The sequence below is a fragment of the Colletotrichum karsti genome (assembly GCF_011947395.1).
Source record: "Colletotrichum karsti strain CkLH20 chromosome Unknown Scaffold5, whole genome shotgun sequence".
Taxonomy (NCBI): Eukaryota; Fungi; Ascomycota; class Sordariomycetes; order Glomerellales; family Glomerellaceae; genus Colletotrichum; species Colletotrichum karsti.
Window position 1 is genome coordinate 920,412 of NW_024065905.1, and position 24,781 is coordinate 945,192.

A 24,781-nucleotide genomic window follows, 5' to 3' on the forward strand; every position below is an offset into this window, starting at 1 on the left:
CGCCCCCGTTTTTGGAGCGAAGCGGTGTGTGGGGATAGCACGGCGGCTGCGGCGTTGGACTGCAATTGCAGGGAATAACTGACGTGGCAATCTGCACATTTTATGGATACGGGAAGGAAGAGAAAAATTGCATTCATACATGATACCACTGGCATTGAAGAGAACTCGGCGCACGTACGCACTCTGTTGCTGTTGTCTGCAACAGAAGAGTCTGTACAGCGCAGCAGAGACATGAAAGAAGCACCGTGAGCTTCAGAGTCGACAGGAGACTCGGGACGAAGAATTCCTTATGACGATTTCATTCTCAGGGGCACGGATTGCCACCATCTGTAGGGACTTAAACGAAGGATTAAAATTCCAGGGTCACATTTCACAGCAGCTGGGAAAAAAAGATCCAGAACGCAGAAGCAGACTAAAATGTCGCTGCAGAATAGAACGAGAACGAACCCACACACACAGTCAATCACGCACCCGACGCCTAGACAATCGTGACCTCTCATGGCCCTCTTCGCGCCATCCTCGTGCCTTACACACTTATCCCCTTTTGCCTTGTTCATCGTCTCTGTCTCTCGCTTCCCCTCCCTTGGGATCCTCGCTGGGCAGGTCTCCGAGGTTTGCCCCCCCTCATGTTCGGAGTAGTTCGTCGCTTTGGAGCCAACAAACCCCATCTAGACCCTGGGCGAGATATTATGATCCCAGTCCTCCTCCGGCCAGGGCCCCCCCCTCCGTCCGTGCCCGAGGGTTCTCACTCAATACTGCTTCTTTCTTGCCGCCTTTGCTGCCGCATCTGCTGTTGTTCTTCTACACCGAAGTTTAACTTGACCGCCGATCGGAAACGCCTCTGATCTGCAAGGTCCCCGTGGCTATTCCTTATTTTATATATATATATATTCTTCGTGCATGCTTCGCATACCGTCGGGCAGAGAGAAGCGTTTCGTCTGAGGAATTCGCTGCATATCTGGATCTCCAATTCACCCATTCTTCCGTTGCGTCCCTTCTCTGTTGCGTATGTGTGGTGTGTACATCATCAGGCATAGCATACCAACAAACAAACAGACGTCTCGAAGGATCCCTCTCATATGTCCAAGTCGTTGACGACGTTCGAGAGTCAGTGCGAGTGAGGGGGCAACCAAACCGGGGGAAACAACACTTTTGCGGCACTTTTTTTTCTTTCTCCAAAAAACTCACCTTGCTACTTTTCTCAACTCACAACTCACTCACCGCTCCCCCGCGCCGCGCCGAGAACCGCCCAACCCAGCCCTTCCTGAAGAAGCTTCCCCTTGCAGGGATCATGCTCAATCCCTCCAATTCGAACTCGAACCCGCCTTGAACTCTCACTCTCACGTTCAAAACTCATTCTCACACTCTCACGCTCACATAACGACGACTTAACGTACAATTACGACTTTTCACGACACATTTTCTCATTTGTTTTATCATCATTCACGAAACGACCAACGACAGCAACGAATAACTCAGAGAAACTACGGTCGGTGAAGAAAAAATCATGAGGGATCACCCAAGCAGTCTCCGCCAGGGATCCCCCGGCCCACAGCAGCCCCCGCGGAACCTCTCCGACGAGCTGGGCGACTTCATGTCCTCGACGGACGAGGACGCCGACTACGATGACGAGGACGACAGCGAAGAGGACGAGCACGAGGGCGGCCTCGAGACGCCCATGTCCTCGCGCAAGTCGTCGCAGAGCGACAGCTTCTTCGACGAGGAGGAGGAGTACCACCCCTCGCAGTTCCCGCCTCTGAAACCGTTCCTCGCGGCGCCGCCGCCGCCGACGAGGAAGCTCGCGCGCATCGACTACGCCACCAGCGATGAGGAGTCCGCCGAGATCAGGAGTAGGAGAAGCAGCAGCAGCAGCAGCTACGGCTACAGCAGGCCCACGACGGCGACGTCGCCGACGTCGTTCCGCGCCAACCACCACCCCGCCAACCCCGCCCCGCCGCCGTTCCGGCGCTCCTCGACGTGTCCCGTGCTGACGCCCGACTTCCTGTCGAGCGCGGCGGACGAGGTCGTGAGGATGATGCCGGAGCAGGCGGAGTTCATGAGCCGCATGGTGGAGGGGTGGCGGGAGATCCAGCGGCGGTCGTCGGTGAGCGCGCTGGCGCCGTCGCCGTCCTCGTTGGGGGCGCCGTCGCCGGGGATGAAGAGGCCGAATACGGCGCCTGGCGGGCCGAGGTTTTCGCCGTCGGTGAATTTCTCGTCGTCGTTTCCGAGGACGTTGCCGGAGAGATTGGAGGAGGAGCCCGGGAGCACGACGGAGAGCGAGGCGGGTTTTGAGGCTGAGGTTGAGGTTGAGGTCGAGGAGGAGGAGGAGGAGGAGGAGGAGGAGGAGGAGGAGGAGGAGGAGACGGGAGAAGGGGTTGAGAGTACGCTTGACGAGTTGAGGGTCATGGCGAAGGAGAACGCGGAGAGGGCTATTGTGGGCGCGAACGGGAGGGAAGAGAGGGCGCGGTTCGAGGTCGTGGAAAAGTGTATAGACACCATCGGGAGGGTGTATCAGAGGAAGCCGGTGAGGGGGAGGAGGCGGAGGAGGTTGGGGATGAAATGCGTTGGCGCTTTGGTGAGGATTTGTGAAATGTTTGCGAGCGAGGGCGCAGATGGCGGGTCGTATCGATTTGAGTCTGGCTTTCTGGACGAGGTTACTGAAAGTACGGAGAGCGAGGCGGAGGATTATGCGGACGACGAGGCCGAGGACGAGATTGACGAGAAGGTACCGTTTCCGGATTTCGTGGACACCGACTTCTTCGCCCGCGGGCCGGCTATGGAGACCGACCTGATGCGCCCACCGCCATCACCGACCAAAGACCCCCTAGACGACCGCCGGCATGCCGAGTTGGTGGATCAAGCGAAGGAGGAGCTAGAAACGCTGCTTGTAAAGGCGGCCGAGGCCGAGACTCCCTTCGAGGAGCGGCACTCTCGCGTCGTGTACGCAGTAGAGGCATATCTCGCCAAGCTGTCTGAGATGGAGGCCTCGCACGACCGCGAGTTCAAATGGCACGCGGAGCTCAAGGCTTTCCACGTGGCCATGGGCTCGAGGAATATGCTGGGATCGGAACCGGGGACGGCCATGGCGCTCGTCGCGAGTTTGAGTTTCTGCTTTATCCCGATAGCGACGGTGCTGTGGTACGTCACGGAGCCGACGACGTCGTGGATGCTCTGGCGGATTTTGATACCGATCGGGTGTTATTTCTTGCTGCTTGCTGGGTTTTACATTGACCAGAAGGAGGCGAGGGAAGCGCTTTACGAGGAGCATCTGCCTCTGGAGGCGAGAGATATGAGGAGGCGGCACAAGAGGGAGAAGGACCTTCTACAGGCTGCACACGAGAGGGCTGTGCAGAGGGTTTATTCTCCTGATGCCTGAATTGATTGATGTATGAATAGAGTGTACTAGTAGGGTTACTCAAGAGACTACTTTTTCTCCCGCCCTGTGTGGACAACCGTCCACTTCGTCGTCCGTCCCGGCCTTGTCGTCCGTCAATGCGTCGGAGCTTCGCTTCGTGCGTGTTGGGCTTAATTGGTTGAGTCTGGATATTTGTAGAAATTTCCATTGAACCCCATGTTTTTTGGCACCGTTACTCCACATTTCATTTCTTGTCCTGCTTGCGGTTTGTCCGGTTTGTCCTGTTTATGGCCGTCGACCTGTGTCTGCACGGGCTGAGAAGTTAGCTAGGTGGTCCGGATCCAAGAGAGTCCGGCGGAAGGAAAGCCAGCGATTGTGAAGATGTGTAGAACGAGGTAAGGTCTTACCAATTTGGCATCCGACTTGGTATTCTGCCTATTCAAACCTCTGAACATTCTCCACGGGAGAATGACAGCCAGGGCAAGAACGCCGCAGACTAGTAGCAAAGGGCCCAGTAAGATGAATGCGAGGAGCAACCAGACGTCTGACGCTTTGAGATGCGTGCTTCGACACTCCGGATCTTTGCCGCTCGCACTTTGGTTCTTCATACGAGTCGTGTTCGCGTAGCGCAGGAAGACAAGCCATAAAATGATGGGTACGATGAAGAACCCGAGGGCCAATCCCCAAAATTCCAGCCAAAATTCAAAAGCTTGAGGGCCTGCCAGTAACGGTGGAGACTGCATGATTTCTCGGGGTGCCCTGGTACTCGGATGGTGTCGAGGTAGAGAGGAGAGTTAGCCTTGTTCTGGTGATGTCGGGTCGTATTTTTTGCGGTTGTGGGTTTCGACGAGGATGAAAGAGTCAAGTTGGGACTTGCGTCGTACCAAGGCAGCATTATATACTGATGGAAGAGATTGATTGAGAAACATCCTGGGAATGAGCGTGCTGCTGCTTTGGTTCGTGATTCTTTCTCCTTGATAGCAGTTCCTATCGTGGCTGGAAGGAAGTCAATACTCTTAACATTTCACGTTCCTTCCTCCAAGCAGTTCCGGAAGGAACACTTGCGCAGAGAATGGTGTCACCTTCCAAGTTGTTCGGCGTCGTCCTAGCTGAAATAGGTCCTGCCGTTGATTAGCTCGGAAGCCGGAGGTCTCTTCGTAATTGCCGGATCCGGAGTGGGGCCGAAAAGTCGGCCGGTGAGACGGAGCCTGGATCACTACAGTAACCACCATGATCATAGGAAAAGAGTCTAACAGTTTCAATGTTTGTGAATGGTGAATCATGAAGACCCATTCCACTTCATCTATTATACATACACATCGAAGGGCTGCACATGTGAAGACATTTTGATGGTGCAAGAACACCGCCTGTACCTAACCTCGCCATGGGCCCTTGTTGATGCAATGAACAAGTAATCAATCTCAGTTATCCTTACTTAATCCTGAACAAAATTTCCTTACCAGATATTCCGGCTAATTCTTAAGGCTCAAATGGGTTTAGAACGGATGGAGTTGGCAAGGTTGATGCGCTGTTTCCATGGGACAACCAACAGCCAAGCCCGCGGCTGCCTAATCAACACGAGTTGCGACTGATCGGTTACTTCGACAGACAGGACTTTAAATTGAAGACATTTCACCGATGAAAAGACTGATTTCTTGCTTTCTCGACTTCTCAACCGCAACATTTCCGTGTGGCCTGCCCTCGTCTCAGCCTCTCTGATCAAACCCCCAACCCTCCGCTCACTCCATCCCTGGTTCATCATGTGTGAAATCACTCAAAATGCCACCATGTCTTTGTCTCCTGACATGCAGACACTCTACACCCGGGCCATTGAGAACCCTTTCACTCTGAGTCCCGCCGAAAAGTACTTCGTCTTGAGGGGCGTCTCCAAGGAGGAAGACGACAAGTCCTGCCTCAGACGCTGCGGCCTCACGCGCAGAGAAGCGCTCGACAAAGCGCTCGCCACCCCCAACGACCTCACTCAAGAGGAGGTCGACTGCATCTTGGCGGGCACCGAACACGATCCCGACATGGCGGAGTTGACGGACGAACATGCCGAGCTACAGCTAAACGCCCGCGTCAAAGTAGAACATATGGGGGACGAGACGAAGGACTACGACGACTGGCTTGCAGTCATAGTGGCACACTGGCGCAGCACGCAGCTCCGCAACGAGCGCCTTTTCAACGAGGAAAACGAGATGTGGGATCTGTTGCGGGCCCGTGCCGAGGCTGCGCCGGAGCTCTCGCGGCCGGCCTGGATCCAGGAGGTCATAGACGCGGAGCCGAAGAGATGGGGGTTCGTTTGTTTCGCGACGGGACACGCGGTGAAGCCTCCAGGCGCGGAGGAATGGGACCAGAAGGAGGCGGATCTTGCTGCGATCGGCCGGTTCGCGGATATCATTGACACGTTCACGTACAAAGGGCTGCGGTACCAGTGGGCGGGTCTGGACGAGGGAAAGCTCTCGGAGACGTACGAGATGATGTTTCCCATGGCGCAGACGTTTCCGGATACGTCGTTTCCCACCATGCGGCTTGGGTTCAGGATGATGCGGGACATGGGCATGGTTCCCGAGGGTCTGCGGACAGACTGCTTTCTGGTGGTGGACTTGGCGGAGGTGCCGGACGGACTTGCGGCAGATGATTTGTACATTATGCAATTCGTTGGCACATCTTCGATGGATGTCACGGCCGTGTACGCCGACTACGACGAGGACTCGGCTGAGATCGAAGGTGGCTTCATGGGTCATATCACCGTGCCTTTGCCTAGGGTGTATGATTGGCTGCACTATAGCTTGTTTGCAGAAAAGGAGACTTGGGAGGAAAGGCACAAGATGACGACGACGCAGTCTTGGACTAAGGATATCTGGGAGAACGAGCGGCCACCTCAATTTCCTAGATACTAGACGGAGTCTTAGAGTCACGACGCAGCAAATTCACATAGTATGGAACCTTCAGGGCTTTCGTTGCAGGTTTCGTCCCGTCCAATGAAGACAGCAGCTTAATCTCTTATAAATAAAACACGCTTGGATGAAGTAATAACTCGCATGATGAACGCGAACAACCAACAGCCACAGACTACAAGGAGGGTTTACTGGTAGTCGGCTGTACGGTGAAGTGCTCCGGCAATCGGGTTCCTGGGTAGACATCCTGCATGTGCCGTAGTGAGTCCTCGATGATATCGTAATCAAAGTGGAAGTCGTAGAACTCTTCCGGCTTGGCTAAGCGGGAGTTAGCTCATACTCATGAGAGCCGAAGGTCGCAAAGCTTACTAGGAATCTTCTCAACAGGCTGAACAAATTCTGAAGCTGCCTCCTTGATCTTCTCCGCCTCGTCTTGCGCGGCGTTACTGAATATCGTTACGGCGCTAGCTCTGTTCCTGCGAATATTCTCGAAAATCTCAAGTCTTTCGGGCACAGCTGCCGATGATTCGGCGTTCAAGAGACATATTCCAAGTGCGACGCCATCCTCGATGGCCTGCGCACCTCCCTGTCCTTGATCTAAAGAAACGGTCAACGAGTTATCCTATGATATTGAGGCAACACATCTTACGTGGAAGCATGGGATGAGCAGCGTCTCCGATGAGAATGGTCCTGCCCTTTCGCCATGTTGGAATCGGGGCTCTGTAAAGCAACGGCCATTGCTTGACCTCGCTTGCTTTCCTGCTTCGTGTTAACACACCATTATGACCGCAAGTTAGTCTGCGACTGACTCTAGAAGCGCAAGAACGCTGTGGTGGAAGCCGCTAAATCTCTCCAGTAAATGTGACTTGTCGACGGAGTTATGCCAGTCTAGGGACAGGTCAACAATTTACTCCTCGACGACACGAGGTCCATCTACGAGTATCATGCAGAGAACGTACCTTCTTTCGTAGACGCTCCAACCTCGTTATGGAAGATGCCAATGCAGTTGAGCACCTCCCCGCTAATGCGTCGTCAGTCAGGGAACACCACGCGAGCGGGCGGCTACACAAACTCTCGGCAGGGATATGTCACTATCCGCTTGCCGTCCCCGAGGAACATCCTGACACTCCCGCTTGCGTTGTCGAACAGGTCGGCCGTGATAGGATCGGCCAGGACTTCCTCCATGGGAAGCAGAAAGCGGTAGCAAAAGTTGTCCTGCCCGGCCGGGAAAGCAGGATTCGGCGACCCCAAGACAGCTTCGACTCCGGCGCTGTGAATACCGTCCGCGACAACTACCAGATCCGGTGTGACGACTGTCCCGTCACTGAGCGTTATCGAAGCAGAATCCGTATCCTGTCCAGTCAGTCCAGCCCTTCTCCGTAGGGATTCCAGCTGCAGCACTCACGTAGCTGACAACCTCGCTCCTCAACTTAATGACTAATGGCATCCCACCATCCGCCTCCGTCGCCATGCGCTTCAACTCCTGATGCAAGTCGACACGATGAGCAAAGTACCACGGCGACCCGTACTTGTCGGCAATCGCCCCAAGCTCAAGCTCATGCACCAGCTCCAAAGTATCCCCCCGCAGCCGTTTGCTGCCCCTGGCCGGGACGAACCTGGCCCGCGCGGGGTCCATGCCGAGCGCGACGAGCGGGCGGGACGCGTTGGTCTGGACGTTGATGGCGGCGCCGATCTCGTTGTTCAGGGCCGACTTCTCGTAGATGGTGACGCGGTGTCCCGCGCGGCGGAGAGAGATTGCCGCCGTGAGGCCGGCGATCCCGCCGCCCACGATGGCGACGTCGAGCATGATGCGTCGCAGGACGAGGGCTTCTTGGGCGGATTACTGGTTGGCGCCGAAGGTGGTTGTCGCACGATGATGCATCCGGACAGCTTCGAATGCGGTGAATAGTGATCGTGGGCGGATGTGAAAGTAACCTTTTGAGGAGACGCGCGGGTGATGGAGGACCCCTCAACTTTAAACAAGAGGATTCAAGCCATCTTTTGCTGCGTCTGATGTTTTCTTCTTAGATTTACTATGATGCAACAGAGTGATAGTCTCGCGGCCGAGCGCTCCCAGTCCATCGAAGCCATGTCGCTAGAGCAGCAGCCACGCAAATCCATAAGGCGGCCGCGATCCAATGAGCTGCGCGATTCCAATGGAAATCTCCGGCGGTGTTCTAGAAGAGGCTTGAATTCTGTGCTACGGCGTCTAAAAGGCTTATTTAGCTATTCAGCTCTGTTCTGATGTTGGCTAGGTCGAGTCAACGGTGCCGAGCCGCGCCTTGGGTGTAGTTCAAGCTGACTTGCATCGGACCGGACCGATCGTGGGGAAGTCCTGACAAGACCCTTGAGCGGCCCCCGTCAAAAAAAATTCACCACGCCGCCAACAGGGCTTTGTTGTTGGTGCCAGGAAGACCGAGATCCCGGTAGTGTGGTCTGTTTGTTGGTTTCAATCAGGAAATTCTCCGAAATCCCGTTTAAGCGGAACATCACGTGGCCCGACTTGACCTGGGACGGTTATTGTTGTGGTCGTTATACAAACTCGGTGAATTTAGCTGCGATGGCTCAAGTTGTCGACTAAAACAAATGTGACTAGTGTCGAACAAGTGAGCCGGCTGGAATGCTAGAGAATTTGGGTCCTGACAATGATGACTGAGCGGCTTCGAAGAATCTCATGCATGATGCCAGTGACATTGACTGCTATCCCGTAAAGAGGGAGGAAAGGTGAATACGTCGGGTTCTTCAGTCTTGTATCAACAATTGATGAGCGGCCATGAGTTGCTGTGTAATTTCGTTGAATGTCACGCAACGTTCCGCTGCGACCCTGAGTATTACGGACACCGTTTCCTCGAACGTTGCCGAAACCGAGCTTCATCCAACAAATGACGCAATTGCGGGAGTTGGGAGTTCCTCATCTGATGTTGACTTGAGTCAACAGGATGGAATGTTCCCAGATGAGATGAAGAATGTGAAAGTCCGCCAGGAGATTGAACGTGTGAAGGAAAGAAATGCGATTTTATGCTGGATCCCGAGACCTTTGGCCTCAATAGCGCATTTCACAAACTCCCTTTCAGTCGATGGCATGAGTAGTAATAAGTACCTTAGCGTGAGTAGATAGCTCGTCAATGAAGAAAAACCAGAAAAGTTGGTCAATCGATCACAATATTCGTGTGCAAGAGACATTCGATGCCCTATGCACTTCGGTTTCTTATCGCCGGTGTTGAGTTGCAGCGGAGTTAGCATCCAATCTGAACAATCTCCTGGTTTCTCCAACCTCGGCGTCGCTTTCGGGATGTCGATGTCATCCAATATCCCGCCAAGTGTGGCGCGAATTTAGCGGTTCGTCCAGCTTCATGGGACGCGAGAAATGATCTGCGACCAGTTCCTGAAGCGCTGCCAAACCGACACCGGGTCGCCAATGACAAGCTCGCTTCCGTCTAATATCCCGTCACGTCTCCAGCCGAAAACCCCCACGACACGAGTAATGATCTGTCAAGGCAGGATTGTGGCACAGCTGCATACCTACCTACAGTATCCATACGTCGGCTTCCCAAACCCCCCTCCCTCCATTCAAACGGCGATAAACCCCGCGAAGATCTTCAACCCTCCAATGGCGACTCGCTCATTAGACTACTCGTCACTCCAAGTGCCGGCGGTAGTGAACCCCGTCTGGAGCAATCCGCATGGCGCCCTGGGCGGCGGCCTACCAGCTACGACGGCACATCCTAGTGCGAGACCGAACCCGAGACCGATTCCTCCTCCCTCTCTCCGCCGCCGTTCACCACTAGGCAGCGTGGCATTGCTAAAGAGAAAAGCATTGACGCTCACTTCACACCGGCTGCGGGCCGCGACAGCGTATGAGGAACGATGGCTGTCGGTAATTCTAGTGAAACGCCAACGGTGGAGTCCATCTCACACGAGTGAGAGAAGAGGTGGTGAAGAAGCAATGTCAGCTTAGCGGCAACTGGTTCGACAAAGGAAAACATGGGATGGCGGTGTCCAAGTCCCAAATACGCGCATATGGGAAATGGGACTTTTCCAGAACCCGAGAAAGCCAAGGATCTCGCTCTCCCCTTACCTCATGGAGCTCTCAGAAAGGACCATCCCCGCCTTTAAGGCTTAGACAGATGATGGCTGTCGTACTCGCTCTCGTCTGAAGTCAGGAATAAAACCAGCGCGATGGAACGCCCTGCCAGTCGAGTGGAAAGCTGAGGCCCTCAAGCTCTCTTTCGAACACCTCCTTTTCACTCATTCCGTTGCACCTCAGCCGCAAGAGGGGGAATACACACACATACGCATCATGGCGCTTTTGACATTCAGTCTGGTCAATACCCTTGGCCTGGCGGCCGGCCTCGTAAGTTCTCCCTTCCATCCATCCATCCATACATCCATCCTTCCTTCATGTCCGCACTTCCACCGACAAATCTGCCATCCCAATCTGACCAAACCTTACTCCAGCTCTTCGCCTACGTCTTCGGCCATGTCTTTTACAACCTCTACATCCACCCTCTCCGCAGGTTCCCCGGCCCCTTCTGGATGCGCGCAACATGGATCCCCTTCTGCTACAAGCTGTGCACCGGCACCCTCCCCTACGACACCCTCGAGCTGCACAGGAAGTACGGCATGGTGGTGCGCGTCGGCCCCGACGAGCTCGCGTTCCAGGACTCCCGCGCGTGGAAGGACATCATGGGCCACCGCCCCAACGGCGGCGCCGAGATGGACAAGTCGCAGAAGTTCTACCGCGCCGTCCCCGGCGCCCCGTCCGACATCGTCAACTCGGGCCGCGAGGAGCACTCGACCCTCCGCCGCTCCCTCGCCCACGGCTTCAGCGAGCGCAGCATGCGCGACCAGCAGCCCATCATCAAGCAGTACATCGACCTCCTCATGAAGCGCCTCCACGAGCACGGCGACAAGGGCAAGCCCCTCGACCTGTGCGCCTGGTACAACTACACCACGTTCGACATCATTGGCGACTTGGCTTTCGGCGAGTCTTTCGGGTGCCTTGACGGCTCGGATTACCACCCCTGGGTGCGATCGATCTTCCAGATGGCGCGTGTCGGTACCATCCTCCAAGTCGCTACTCACTACCCCTGGATTATGCCCATCATGATGGCCATGGTTCCCAAGAAGGTCATGGAGGAGAGGGAGAACCACGAGAACTTCACCAAGGCCAAGTTGCAGCGCCGCATGGAGCTGGGCCAGGAGCGACCCGATCTCATCGAGGGCCTGCTGAAGAAGAAGGATGACTGGGTAAGTCGGACTCGTATTGCTGAAGTTTTCAAAGTGACTAACGCCTAGACCAGAACATGACCTTCGACAAGCTCAAGGCCAACAGCAGCATCCTCATCATCGGCGGATCCGAGACGACCGCGACCCTCCTCTCCGGCGTGACCTACTTCCTCCTGACCAACCCCAAGGCGCTCCAGAAGCTCACCGACGAAGTCCGATCTTCCTTCAAGGACGAGAGCGAGATCGACTTCCAGTCCGTCAGCAACCTGCCCTACCTCCTCGCCTGCCTGGAAGAGGCCCTCCGCATGTACCCTCCCGTCCCCATCGGCCTTCCCCGTATCGTCCCCAAGGGCGGCGCCAGCATCGTCGACACCTACGTTCCCGAAGGCGTAAGCACCCAAGCCACGTCCTTTCTTTCTATCTGCAAGCATGGCAGACTAACTCATCGTCGCAGACCACCGTCTCCATCACGCAATGGGCCATGTACTACTCCGAGAAGAACTTCACCGACCCCAAGAACTACCACCCCGAGCGCTGGCTCGGCGACCCCGCCTTCGCCAACGACAACAAAGAAGCCTTCCAGCCCTTCCACCTGGGTCCGCGTAACTGCATCGGCAGAAAGTGAGTGTCCTCCCAATCCGATTCGCGCAGAATACGGTGACTAATACGGGCTATACGCGTTTAGCCTGGCCTACGTCGAGATGCGCATCATCCTCACCCGCATGCTGTGGAATTTCGACATGAAGATCGCCGACGACAGCCTCGACTGGGTCGGCAGGCAAAAGATCTACCTGCTCTGGGAGAAGGGACCTCTCAACGTCCACCTGACTCCGGTCAAGCGCTGATGAGATGGCGCTTGTCTCAGGATTGAGGCAACATCCCGAGGGACGTTTTCTTTAACGCAGGCAGCATCCGTTTTCCAATTCGATACATATCGCATCAGCATTTTCGAGCGTTGCGGCGAAGAGGTCTACAGCTTGCAGGCCTCTGAAGCCGTACAAATCTGGCGGGCAATGAACGGCGAGCATTTCCTTTTTGGGGGGGTCTGGATCGGGGATTCCTTTACAAGCGCGGTATAAACTTCACGAGCAGTATAGAACTCGGCATTTCCTAGTAAATTCAATTCATAGTTTCCAAACGTTCGGTTGTTTATCTTTCGAGGGCGCCGCAAATTTAATGATGGTCGGGATTCACTTTCCGCATCAATGAACGTGAGATCCCATTTGCCAACTACCCAATTTGTACCGTTTGGATGTGGATTCAAGTTCGACACGTTCCTACTTATTCAAGTTCAAGGCAGGTCTTTCAAATCGGAGCTTGCGGTGGTCATCCTTGAAGAGGCTCTTGAAACTGACATGCCACAGCCTCCCTCCCAGTCTCGACGACTACAATGTCTCTCTCTGTCTGAGGCTTGAGAGACAAGCTCACACAGCCCTGCCAAACCTCACAACGAAGCTGCAAGACAACGGAATCCGAGTATATCCACTGCGAATCACCACAGCAAAGCGCTTGGCGGACGCGGCATCACGAATCCCTCCGTTCAAAAAATGAGCAATCCGCCGCCATCTCTCCGCAGTTCCCGAGCCGTCAGCAGGAACCGTAATGATATTGGAACCAACTTCCATTACTAATTAGCTCGCTTTCACTGCAATATTAACCCTCCTCGAGGCTGTACCTAACTCAGCAAACCAGGTGATACCTGCAGCCAAGATCTATGCTGACTACCCTTCGTCAGTAGTTGGCCAACCAAACCTCGAAATGTACCTTCACGGGCAGCAGTTTATTCTCCATCCGTGGGCATGATTCCGCCGTTCCACAGCGCTGAAATATTACCCTCCCCCCTCGTTTTTAGCTGCAGCTCGGGAAACGTGGAGATATCTAGTTCTTACGTTGGCCACCGAAAAGTGAAACTTTGGCCTCGCCAGGCATCCACCCGCAGCGGCGCTTCACTGCATTTTACTCCCCACCCGAGGGCATCAATTCCATGTGCCATACCCCATTCCAAGAAGACGATCATTCTCTACCGCATTGTGTCAGACGGTCATACATTTTCACACCGGAGGCATCGGCAGCCATAAATTTGTTTTAGAACTTCTTCAGGATATCTATCACGAGTAAATAAAAAAGGGGGGATATATCATCTTTCTCCATGAGATCCCGGTAGGAGATGTAAGTACACGAAAAAAGGTGTTCACAGCCGCCATGCATCATACACAAATGAAGAGGCCCATTTTGCTTGGACCGATCTAGCCAGGCCTCCGCGCCTCGTCCTCCTCCTCCAGGTTTGCACCGGAGCTCTCCTCTCTAAACAGCTCGCTCGTACATGGTATAATCATATCTTCTCATATTCCATCACTTTGGTTTTTTCTTTCAGAAACTTTGGGGCTTGGGTCCTCTACTCCGTCTTCTTCTTGCCGAAAAGGCCGCCCTTCTTGGGCACTCTCGCCAGCCAGTAGAGGCCGAGCGCGGCGAAGACGTTGAAGATGATGTAGACCCAGGCGATGCCGAAGTTCCTCCAGCGGTCCGCGTAGTCGCTCTTGACGCCGGCCAAGAAGAAGTTGGTGTCCTGGATGGTGCAGAACTGGCAGTCGCTGGTGGCGTTCTCGTTCAGGAGGTAACCGCCCAGGCCCTGGATGTAGGGGCCCATGTACTGGATACAGGTCTCACCAGACGGAGGGTCGAAGTGCAGGTACTCGTTGGCGGCACATACGACTTCCGTGTTCGCGACGGCCGTCGACAGCATGCCTGACACGATGTACGTAAACGGCGATACGCGGTACATGAAGATCCAGAAGCGCGGGATGGTGTCGGGGTTGGCGAGGACACCGCAGAAGATGAGGCAGAGCATAAAGAGCAAGTTTGCAATGTTACCTCCGGCTTCGGCGGTTTCAAATCCGGCGATGATGAAGTCAGTGAAGGTCGAGGTGAAGAGGAGGAAGACGAGCAGGTACAGGAACATCAGGGCGCCACGTTCCGTAACCTGGTCGGCGGGGATGGCGTTCTGGTAGAGACCAACGGGGTAGTACCAGCAGAAATACATGATCGCAGCCATCAGAGTGTTCCACGGCAGTTCGACAATAATCTGGCTGAGCATAAAAACCTTCCAGCCGTACACCTTGGACGGACGCTCGCGCACTTCATACAAAGACCGTTGGATGACGAAGTGGGGCATGGTCTGCTGGACGAGCTGGCCGAAGACGGTGAGCAGGTTGAAAATGGCAAACATCTGGTTCTGGAGACCCTGTTGCGTGTTGGGAGCCTTGAAGAAGACGAATCCGATGAAAGCGGCAACCAGAGTGCAAAGAGCGGCCTTGGCGTAGATGTATGACGGGGTTCTCCAGTATTGCTGGAAGACGCGATGGGTAACCTCCCTCAGCTGGCCCATGAATGGGGCAGCGAACTCGCGGTAGCTGGCCTTGTCCTGGGTGGCGGGGGTCTGGGTGCCGCGGTCGTCCTTGAGGCGCTGCAACTCCTGCTTCACCTCGCGGAACTCTTGGCTGTTCCTCCAGGCCTGGTGCCAGTCGATGTCGGTGTGGGATCCGGGGGCGGCGCCGATAACTTCCAACATCCACTCAGCGGGGTTGGCATCAACCGGGCAGGGGAAACCGCCGTTGCGCTCGAAATAAGATGTCATGACCTTGGAGTTGTCGCCGATATCGCCGAAGTAGACAGTCTTGCCGCCCTTCGCAAGGAAGAGGAGACGATCGAAGCGCTGGAAGAGCATGGCAGAAGGCTGGTGAATAGTGCAAAGAATAGCCTGGCCACTCTTGGTAAGCTTCTCCAAAAGGTCGAGAATAGCCCATGACGTCTGCGAGTCGAGACCGGAGGTAGGCTCATCAACAAACAGCAGCAAAGGAGGCTTAGCAACCAGTTCGACACCAATAGTAAGACGTTTACGTTGTTCGACGTTGAGACCCTCGCCAGGAACACCGACGACGGCATCAGCGTACTCTTCCATATCCAGCAACTTAATAACTTCCTCAACATAGTCAAGCTTCTCTTGCTTAGGGACATGAGCGGGCTGGCGCAGAAGGGCGGAGAAGTTGAGGGCTTCGCGGACGGTAGTAGTTTGCAAGTGCAGATCCTGTTGCTGGACATAACCGGTCTTGCGTTGGAAAGAAGTATCGCGGTGGTAACCGTCGACCAACATCTCGCCGGTGATGACACCCATCGAGGTACGGTCGGCCAAACAGTCCAAAAGCGTAGTCTTGCCGGCGCCAGAGACACCCATAAGGGCAGTCAAAGTTCCAGGCTTGACCCAACCGCTCACGTTGTCCAGAATGCGTCGTGTCTCCTTCTTGATTTGAACCTCGTAGCAGACATCATCCCAGTGGAAGGTGGACTTTTGCTCCTCAATGAGACCGTCGTTCTTCTCAGAGATGTGTCGGCGCTCGGCGGTGGTGACGGGTCCAACGCGAATATCCTCAGGGTCGTCGGAGTGCTTCTCCTTGAGAGCCGCCGGCTTGTGGCCGCGACGGAAGACCAGAACCTCGCCCTTGGACTTCTTCTCGGAGACCAACTCTGCGGTAACCATGTAGGTCATCAGGAAGAACAGCATGAAGGCGATGAGGATACCGAAGTTGCGCCAGCGGTTGCCCCACTCGTAGCGGAAACCAGAGCCAACATAGTCGTCGCCGCTGACAACATCAAGGCCGGCAATTGAACCGATGGCACTGCACACTCTCTGGGTGGAAGTGACGTTCTGGTAGCCAGGGATGTCGGGGCGGGGAACGAAGCTTTCCGGCGAGCAGGTGAAGTTGCGGCCGTGGAACTCGTTGACGATAAGAGCCTCGAAGGAGTAGGCCAAAGGATCGAGGTAGTTGAGCCAGCGGCACCAATCCAGCATGTAATCGATGGGAATGACGAAACCGGTGAAGATGACGAGGTCCAAAATGAGAATGGCAGCCGGAACCATTGCCTGAGATAGCGTTCTGGATGACGATGCGATGGTCCGGAAAATCATGGACATTGTCAAGACGGTGAAGAACGAGATCAGGAGGAAGAAGAAGAAGCTCCCCGCCTCCCGGCGCAAATTCGTCATGAAATAGAGGACCAGGTTGAAGACGATCGTATTCGAGATTTTGTAAGGCATGTCGCACAACATTGATGCGACGGCCTCAGCCGAAGGGTGGTACAGAGCGTAGCGGGCGTGCTTTTCGACAATGGGACGTTGAGCGTACAGCGTAAGAATCTGGCGAAGTTAGCATAGGGTTACGCCAGGGGTGAGAGGGTACAAACCTCGAGGGCACTAGAGAAGGCGTTCATGAGCAGGGCGAAGAAGAGGAGGGCACCGCGTTGGAAGAAACTCTGGGTGTTGGGTTGCAGGTTGTAGAAGACACTTCCAATGATGAGACCCATGACGACGTTTCCGATGAGAGAGCCAACGGTGATACTGGGGTCACCGATCAAACGCCTCCACCCACGCCACAAGCAGAGCTGGATCTGCTGGACGTAGGACAGAGTGAAGGGAGACTTGGCACGCTGGCCCTTGGCTTGCTGAGCCTTCTTGGAAGCACGGAAAGCCTCGGCGTCGGGACCGTTGAGCGGGTGCGTCTGCTTGTACTCCTCGATCTCGGCCTGGAGGGCCTTGTAGTTGGCACTGTTCTTCCAGCAAGTGGCGAACTCGTCAGGGGTGCGGGGGGCGCGGTCTTCCCAGCCCTTGCGGACGTGACGCTCCTGGGGAGAGGTCATGGACGTCAGGAAATCGGGGGTAGTGGCACGGGGCGGGCAGTCGTAGCCAAGGTCGACAAAGTACTGCTTGGCCTCGGTGGCTCTGCCGTAGAAGATCTGGCGTCCCTCGTACAAGACGACGACCTTATCGAACAAGTCGTAGGCGCTCTGGGGAGCCTGGTAGATAGAAACACAGGCGGTGCTGTCGAAGAGCTCGGTTTGCAAGCGCAGGGTCTTGCAGAACTCGATGGCGTTGGCGGAATCCAGCCCACGGGTACTGTTGTCCCAGCATTGAAGAGGGGCACCAGACAGAGCAGCCTCTGCAATGGTGACACGCTTACGCTCACCACCGGAAACACCGCGGATGTACTCGTTACCGACGCGGGTGTTGACGGTGTGGGCAATACCGAACATGGCCATAACGACATCTCTCAAGTGGCCTGCGAAGGTGTTCTTGTCGATACCTTCGGGAAGCTGACGCGGCTGGCGGGCGCGGGCAGCGAAGGTGAGGGTGTCACCAACGGACAATTGGGGAAAGTGAACGTCAACCTCGGCGGTGTAGATGGCCTCACCACGGTGGTTGGTGTGCATCTCCTTGGCGGTCATTCCTGCGAGCTGTCAGCAAAGTCCGGCTTACACGCTACACAACATGGCTTCGTGTCTTGCTGCAAGCCAAAAATGGCGCCGCAAGCTTGCCGTCTGTGTGTAAAACAGTCCGCGACTTACCCTGGTAGTTGAAGTAGGAGCTGTCGTCGGTGTAGAGTCCGTTTGTTTCACCGGCAATGGTCTTGAGGAAGGTCGAGCAACCGGAACCGGGAGGGCCCAACACAACCAACATCTCGCCCTTGCGGACAAGACCATCGAAGTTGCGCAAAATGTCGATTCTGGTCTGTCCACCGCCCGTAAACTTGCGCACGACGCCGGCGGCACTCAGCCAGATGTTGCCAACATCCTTCTGGTAATCCGTCGCCTGACCGTAGCCGTAGACATTGAGGTTCTGGAAGGCGACTCCCGAAGTGCGGAAAGAAGCACCGTTCTGCTGAACAAGGTCGACCATGGCCCTGGCCCAGGCGCGGCCGTGGAAGTTTGGCGAGTTGGGGTTCAAAGGCGAGTTCTCGTCGGCGAAGAAGGGGTTTCCTCCGACGCTGCCCGTGGCGGAGGCATGGGAGTAGCGCTTGGCGAGGGATTGCACCAGGGATTGGCGGCGCTCCATCTCGGAATCCTCATCGTCCTCGGCGGAGATCTTGTCGCTGTCGGGCGGGGTGGAGGGCTTCTTGGGCCCGGAATCGGAGGCGGCGACCTCGGTGACGGAGGTTGCTGCGGTGTCGATGGTGTTCTGGTTTGCAGCGGCAATGTCCTCCTCCTCGTGGTGGCCGCTGCGGGCAGAGCTGATGGGGACTCCAGACGTCTGCGCCGTGCTGTCACAATTGGGGATGGACGCCATCCCGGCGAAGGCCATCTCCGTGGCAGATGTCAGGAGAATTTGCGCTTGTCAGGTGGGCCGATGTGAATAGCAGGTGTACAAGTACCACCCGCTCGGCGCCGAGATCGTGATGTTCGTGCGGTAGGTAGTCGCTTCTCGCTGGCGTGTATTCCGAATTATTCTTGAGTGATTAGGTACTAAAGCGAAGCGTCTGGCTAAAGACGACGCAGTTGTTAAAGTATTAAGGACCGTCGCGAAGAAGAATTAGGGAATAGTCTCCGAGAGCAGAAGGAGGTGAACAACGACGCCGTCGACGGTTGACGAAGTGGGAAGGAGAGGTAGAAGTAAGCCAGATGTCGAAGACGTGGGAGGGCTGCGAGAATAAAAAAGAAAGATCCCAGCAGCTCGGGGTGACCAGGATACCAGCAGCAGGCGGAGCTCGCAACACACAGAAAAAAAGATGGGACGGGAGCTGGGAGGTAAGGTACATAATTACAATAATAATCCCAGAGAAAAACAAAATAGAATAAAATATTCAGCAAAAAAGTCTCCAGACGGACGGCCCAATCTCGAAAAATGCACGTCGTTGCGTCCCGATTGGGATGTCCGCCATGTGTGACTTTGGCGACTTTTGGAGGCGAGGTACGTACCGATAGATACGGGCCCACTTAAAAGATCAAAAGATACGCAGCCTGCAGCAGCAAGCGAGGTACGTACTGCACTGGGGTCCGCAGTAGCGCCAATGACGCGCTCGACGGGCCCCACAAAGTCTCCAGAACCCCTAGCTCGCTGAAAAAGCGCGAAAGCCCACCGGGAAGAACCCACCTAGAAGATGCCGATTTACGCCAGAACCTGCGATAAACAGGGCCGACCAGGTGCGGATTCTGTCACTGTCACTGTTGGCACGATGACCTGCGGACTTTGTTGGTGATGATTGCAGCTTTGGAAATTGCCAAGAGGCAGTTCTGACCGTTTGAGCGGCCCCCCTGGACTTCGGGTGAGTCCCCAAAGTCCGCAAGCTAGTGGTGATACAGGCGGCTGAAGATGTTGTTATTCCGCCAGATTCTAATTTCTGCCACGTGGATTCGGTCGAAGAAGACGGTCGAAGAGGCCAGTCTTGATCAGCATCACCACTCGGTACACGAGACCTCCTTCGAGTCGTCCGAGCCAGGGACCTGCCTGCGATGTCCCAAGGTTAATACTGACGAACGCTTGCACACGGTTCACCTGATGAGGGGCGGCTTTCTCGAAAAGGGGGCTGCGAATAACCATATTCTCAGACCGTTGAACCTTTTTCCTTCGTGAACTTGGAAAGAATTCAGCACACGGGCGTAAGACAGCATCTCCGCGAATAAATAATATCCTTCGATCTAGTCCGGATGTAGCACTCGCAAGGTATACATCACGCCCTCAGATGCAGGCTGTACAGCCCGTATTACGGATACCTAACCGAGAAATAAGGAAATAAGGGCTCTCAGATCCAACAGCTTCGCAGGGGCTCGGAACAAAGCCCTGCGCGGCTCAATCCTATCGGCATCTTGACACTTCCCGAGCCCAGACAGGTTGGAGGTTCAACCGAGACGAATGATCAGCGGAAGAAGGAATCATCAGTTCCAACTCTCAGGAAGCCAGGCTCCAGACCAGGCCGCCAGCCGGCCGCGGGGACTGTCAACGCTGCGAAGCACCCTGCATCGACGTCCCATCATCCTGGCTCGTTGTGCCGCAGCCTCTTCGTCGTAAGAATCAGGACATCTCCAATCTCACCTCATCATGGGTGAGATCCACTGCGCCGGGTACTACGCGTACGTGTTAGAACTGCCGGTACAGAGTACGGGCATTGATTAGTCGTTCAGTGTCATTTACATTCGTTACCTACTACATTCTATGTAAGAGCAACCCTGCGGTACCCAGCCGTATTCAAACTCTGTACAGTTTCTGGTTTCTACTGGTTGCTATGAGTCTATCCCGCGCCCTCCATCACGCCTTACGCAGGTGTACTCTACCGGGTTACTCCCTCAATCCGCCTTATGAACAAACGCAGTAATCGTCGACCAATTGTAAGAGTCCCGCCGGGGGTTGTCCCGACAGAAGTGAAGAAACAAGTAAACATTGGCGACGGATGGATATCCCTCCGACGTCAAATGGTGATGGAACGACATCAGAATGTCGCCAGCAGAGCCCTGTTATCGGGAGCTATCAAAACTCCTATTCTGTACCTTGTCCTTGGAATTCTTGGCCATGCGGCTGCTCGATTTACGGATTTTCATACGGGCGGAGCACAAGATCCATTCAAGGTCGAGCACCTTCATCTCAAAAAGTAATTGGTGTTCCTTCATGCTGGTTGCTTGTATCCGTAGGAGGTCGCCTCCGTTGCTGTTTTTTGGAGGTGCCAGCGTTCAACGAGTTCCCGCTTCTTCGGGCGGCCCCACCACCCGCCCCACTAAAGAAGCAGTCGCCCCGCCGGGCGTCCAATTGGAAATTTGACAGGGCACCAGAGTCGGGCCAATCAAGAGGGAGAAAGCACGCGTGCCCCAGAAAAGGGGTAGGTGCACATCCAGTACGTACCCTCTACCGAGGACGCTAAGCAGCCGCAAGCGAGCTGCCTGCCAGTTCTCGGGTTCTTCGAGCACCCCGACAACCCGCAACTCACTTCCGTGAGGGCCCCACTTACTGGATCCAGTCTCCCGTCACCGAACTTCGATGTTCCAACTCCCAGGAGGCGTCAGCCAGCACCGTCACCGTCACCGTCACCGTCAGACCGCAATGCCGATGCTCACTTCATTCTCATTCGCCTACCGGCGCTGCTGAGCGCCGGCTCCTTGGCGGAGTGTCATTCTCATCACGAAATCACGGCATGAGCACCAAAATCTTACGCAATGTTGAGGTACAGATAGATATCTCATATCATCAATGAGGACATCAAGGAAACAGCGTACAGAGTACCAAACAGCATAGAAGTATGCTGCTCACGGATTATGGATTCCATCTCGGATTTCCCGCAATGACCCCAATCCTGGGCCATGTTGCACCCGTTCCAACTTGGCGATCACCACAGGGCCCCGATATACGACCCGATTTACGGCAAGCGCACAAACCCCCCTTTTAGTCTTTGCTTGCTGCTTGCATGCTGCGGCCCTGAGCTGCGTGTCGTCTGCTTTTACTGCCCTGCAACTCCATACAGGATTCCCACCCGGTCTGAACATCACTCAAGTCGCGTCAAACACCGCTGTTGATTACTCAATCTCCTCCCTTGAGGCCGCCCTTACGAATAAAACTCCTCCGAGATCTTGATAATCTGGCCTCGGCCGCCCACTCCAGAGAACCCCGACGCCGATGTGATATCGGGCGGGTTGTTCGCAACGTCCCGAAGAACCCACCGGCGCCTTACAATGTCTCTGAGGAGGACAAAAATGAGTGCTGACGTTGTCCAGTCACACAGCCTTCATGCCGAAGCATGACTTACCACCAGACTCTGTTGCCCTCGAGACAGAGACAGCCCGTCTTAGCGCGAGTCTCGGTCTCACCACTGAACGGGCATGCGTCTTGTGTCTTTCCCCCTTCTCACGTTGGGTCATGTTGGTCCAGTGGCGTCCAGCCCTCTGACTCGTCCCAACATCTCGACAATCTTCATCTTAAGCGACGTCTGGCGGCCGAGCATGCCCTAGCATGACACAGAGACAGGCAACTCAGTCACTAACTACTGGAGATCGGACGGGGACCAAAGAGGAATTCAGGACGTGGGTTTGGCTTTCTGCACGCTGAAAACATGCACGGCATGTCTGCTGGTTCACTGTCAACCGCCTGATCTCAAAAGAAGCCCAGAAGCAACCAACATCCCGCCATCGGGGACAAGAGCCGACCCCGACCCCGCCACCCGCCGGCCAGCAGCGAGTCGTCAACATCATCGCAGGCGCATTCTCATGCGGAAAAGCCGCCATCCCTCAATATCCCGGGTATCTTGTCTTCTTTTTCCGTGAAACATTCCGGCGGCAGGTCTGCCGATGTCCTGTGAAGGGCGGCTATATATCGGCAGCTGAAAAGATCGAACGCTACAACTCGTGTATCACGATCGACCGAGGCATTGCGTTTCTCGATCATTATCACGGCGGCATCGCGTTCGATCTTCTGATCGAGAACCGCGCAATATGTGATGCGACTCGACAACCCGGGACCACGGATCCGTCGCCACTTACTGCATCACAGTAGCCACTAAACCTTGTGTCCATGTGCAATCCAAACACCAAGAACTGCCACCTCACTCACTCGCAGTGTGCTCTAGAACGGGATAGAAGCACGGGATGGCAGGCCGCTCCAATCGCTTTTCACGCCATTCGCAGTTAATTATCTTCTCTCACTCGATCGGCTACCGCTGCGACCCTACATTGGCTGGCAGTCCGACCGAATACACCCGAAATCCTGTCTCACATCTTCACCCACCTCAACATCAACCCTTCCGGGCAGGCAAAACTCAGTTGCTTTTTACAGATTCAGAGTTGCTTGACAGCACAAACTGACGCGATAACATCCGCCGAAGCTTCCATCTTGCACCCGCATCCGCGGCGCAACAAGCTCTCCTCCAGCATGACCGGCAATAAGATTGCACGGGCTGCCCGTAATATATGAGTGCCCGCCCCCAAAAATACGCTTCCCCCGCAATACGAACCCGAACTCGAACGCGGTCTTGTGGGGAAACGCCAAAAGATCCTTCGTTACCCCATCGGGCAATTGTCCAAAATAATACTGCTCACCAAGCAAATTCTGGCAGAGCAGCCAAGCGCAACAAGTGACGAATCGCAGTCCCAGCTCACGCACCGCTCGTAAATCGCTATCCAGGTCCAGCCGAGCCCAGAACGCCGCAGCTCGGCCCTGGAACCCGCACCCGCTCACTTTCATTCTTATGTGCTGCTCCTTTACTGTACATAGTACTCACTCACACCGGGGCCAACAGGAACTCAAGAGGCAAAGCCTCGGAGGACATTGTCATCATGTGCTGTCCCTCTGAATGAACTCCCAATGGCAGCCAGTCCTGAAAATACCGGTTCTGGCCAGTCATTTTGTAGTATTTCGGACTCCGACCCCGCCGCCCCCGATCATATGCCTCTCAAGACTGGTTGCTGGCTCCGACCAAAAGTCGCCATCAAATGTCTCCGAGCCCCGTGATCTCCCGGCGTCTAGAAGCCCCTTCGACCCCCGATCGCGGGTCTTCACCCATCGGCCAAATCTTCCCCTTTACGGAGAGCGTCAGCATCATCAGAACCCGACGATGAGCCGGTCGTTTTTCGCGAAGGCGCTCGAATCGAGAGAAATACTGCTCTTTTCAGACACATTACCCTCTTAGGAATAGTCCAATCTTTCGTCCGACATCTTACTTACAGGACATGCCGTCCGCACCACCCACCCACCTTCAACTCCAACCTTCGGCCGAAGAGTACCGGCTGACAAGCACAATACGGGTCCATGCCAAACCTACCAAGACCGGAGGATGCAGGGCTCTCCCATCCCCCCAAATTCCGCGTTGACTGGCATTGCGACAGGCTCAGGCACGGCCTTAGCTGCGGGTGTGCTAAGTTTCCTCAGTGTTTGAAGTCGGGTCAAATGTGCATATGCCAGTGCAAACACCTCTGTATCTTCACATGCGGCTGGCCCTCCCTCCTCGGAGGTTCAGAGTCAGAAGCCACCAAACTCGGGGATTCTATAAACGACCGCCCATTATTTGATGAATTAACATCGACATCATCGAGATGCTGGAAAAGACTTTTGTCAGTTGCGCAATATCGCGACCCGTGGCCCGTCTCCACATATCCCCCCGTCCGGAGCTAAGACTGACGACGACCTCTCTTCCGTGATTCTGCGGACATAAGCCGCTCTCAACGGAGGTAGGACGTAGACATCACTCCCGATTTTCTTTGGTTGTTGTTTCCGCCGTCCGAACGGTTAGCTCATGGCCTGCTTGGAGTTCACCCCGCAAGGAAGACATTGACCCTGGCGGGGCTCATTCGGGCAAGAGCCAGTTGGGAGGGGAGGTTCAGACGGATTACGAGGGATGTGGGGAGGGGGGGAGCGTGCGGGAGGGAGTGAGTGAGCACGAATCAGGTGATGATGGCTTATGTTGTCTATCCGGATGACCCGGCTTTGCCGCTTCGAGATGTGGTTTTTCTGGGTAAGTCGGACTCAGAGTGGTTTACGTCTTGAACCTGTGCATGA

General features: G+C 55.1%; 5 protein-coding genes across 5 annotated transcripts; 3 read left to right on the plus strand and 2 right to left on the minus strand.

Annotated features, from left to right (window-relative positions):
- Window positions 1-1,507: 1,507 nt before the first annotated feature.
- On the plus strand, window positions 1,508-3,376 carry CkaCkLH20_02285 (uncharacterized protein; the record flags this gene model as incomplete). The annotated part of the gene is made up of 1 exon (XM_038885004.1): window positions 1,508-3,376. One exon carries the CDS (start codon window positions 1,508-1,510, stop codon window positions 3,374-3,376), a length of 1,869 nt encoding a protein of 622 aa, XP_038749792.1.
- Window positions 3,377-5,142: 1,766 nt separating this feature from the next.
- Window positions 5,143-6,258, plus strand: CkaCkLH20_02286 (uncharacterized protein; the record flags this gene model as incomplete). Its single annotated transcript, XM_038885005.1, has 1 exon — window positions 5,143-6,258. One exon carries the CDS (start codon window positions 5,143-5,145, stop codon window positions 6,256-6,258), a length of 1,116 nt encoding a protein of 371 aa, XP_038749793.1.
- A 172-nt stretch (window positions 6,259-6,430) lies between these two features.
- On the minus strand, window positions 6,431-8,062 carry CkaCkLH20_02287 (salicylate hydroxylase; the record flags this gene model as incomplete). Its single annotated transcript, XM_038885006.1, has 7 exons — window positions 6,431-6,573; window positions 6,625-6,852; window positions 6,905-7,014; window positions 7,065-7,143; window positions 7,215-7,276; window positions 7,328-7,608; window positions 7,661-8,062. The coding sequence occupies 7 exons, from the start codon at window positions 8,060-8,062 to the stop codon at window positions 6,431-6,433; spliced, it is 1,305 nt and encodes a 434-aa protein (XP_038749794.1).
- A 2,493-nt stretch (window positions 8,063-10,555) lies between these two features.
- Window positions 10,556-12,329, plus strand: CkaCkLH20_02288 (cytochrome p450; the record flags this gene model as incomplete). Its single annotated transcript, XM_038885007.1, has 5 exons — window positions 10,556-10,609; window positions 10,714-11,505; window positions 11,559-11,873; window positions 11,939-12,105; window positions 12,170-12,329. 5 exons carry the CDS (start codon window positions 10,556-10,558, stop codon window positions 12,327-12,329), a joined length of 1,488 nt encoding a protein of 495 aa, XP_038749795.1.
- A 1,550-nt stretch (window positions 12,330-13,879) lies between these two features.
- Window positions 13,880-18,613, minus strand: CkaCkLH20_02289 (ABC transporter cdr4; the record flags this gene model as incomplete). Its single annotated transcript, XM_038885008.1, has 3 exons — window positions 13,880-16,675; window positions 16,723-17,762; window positions 17,881-18,613. The coding sequence occupies 3 exons, from the start codon at window positions 18,611-18,613 to the stop codon at window positions 13,880-13,882; spliced, it is 4,569 nt and encodes a 1,522-aa protein (XP_038749796.1).
- Between the last annotated feature and the right edge of the window lie 6,168 nt (window positions 18,614-24,781).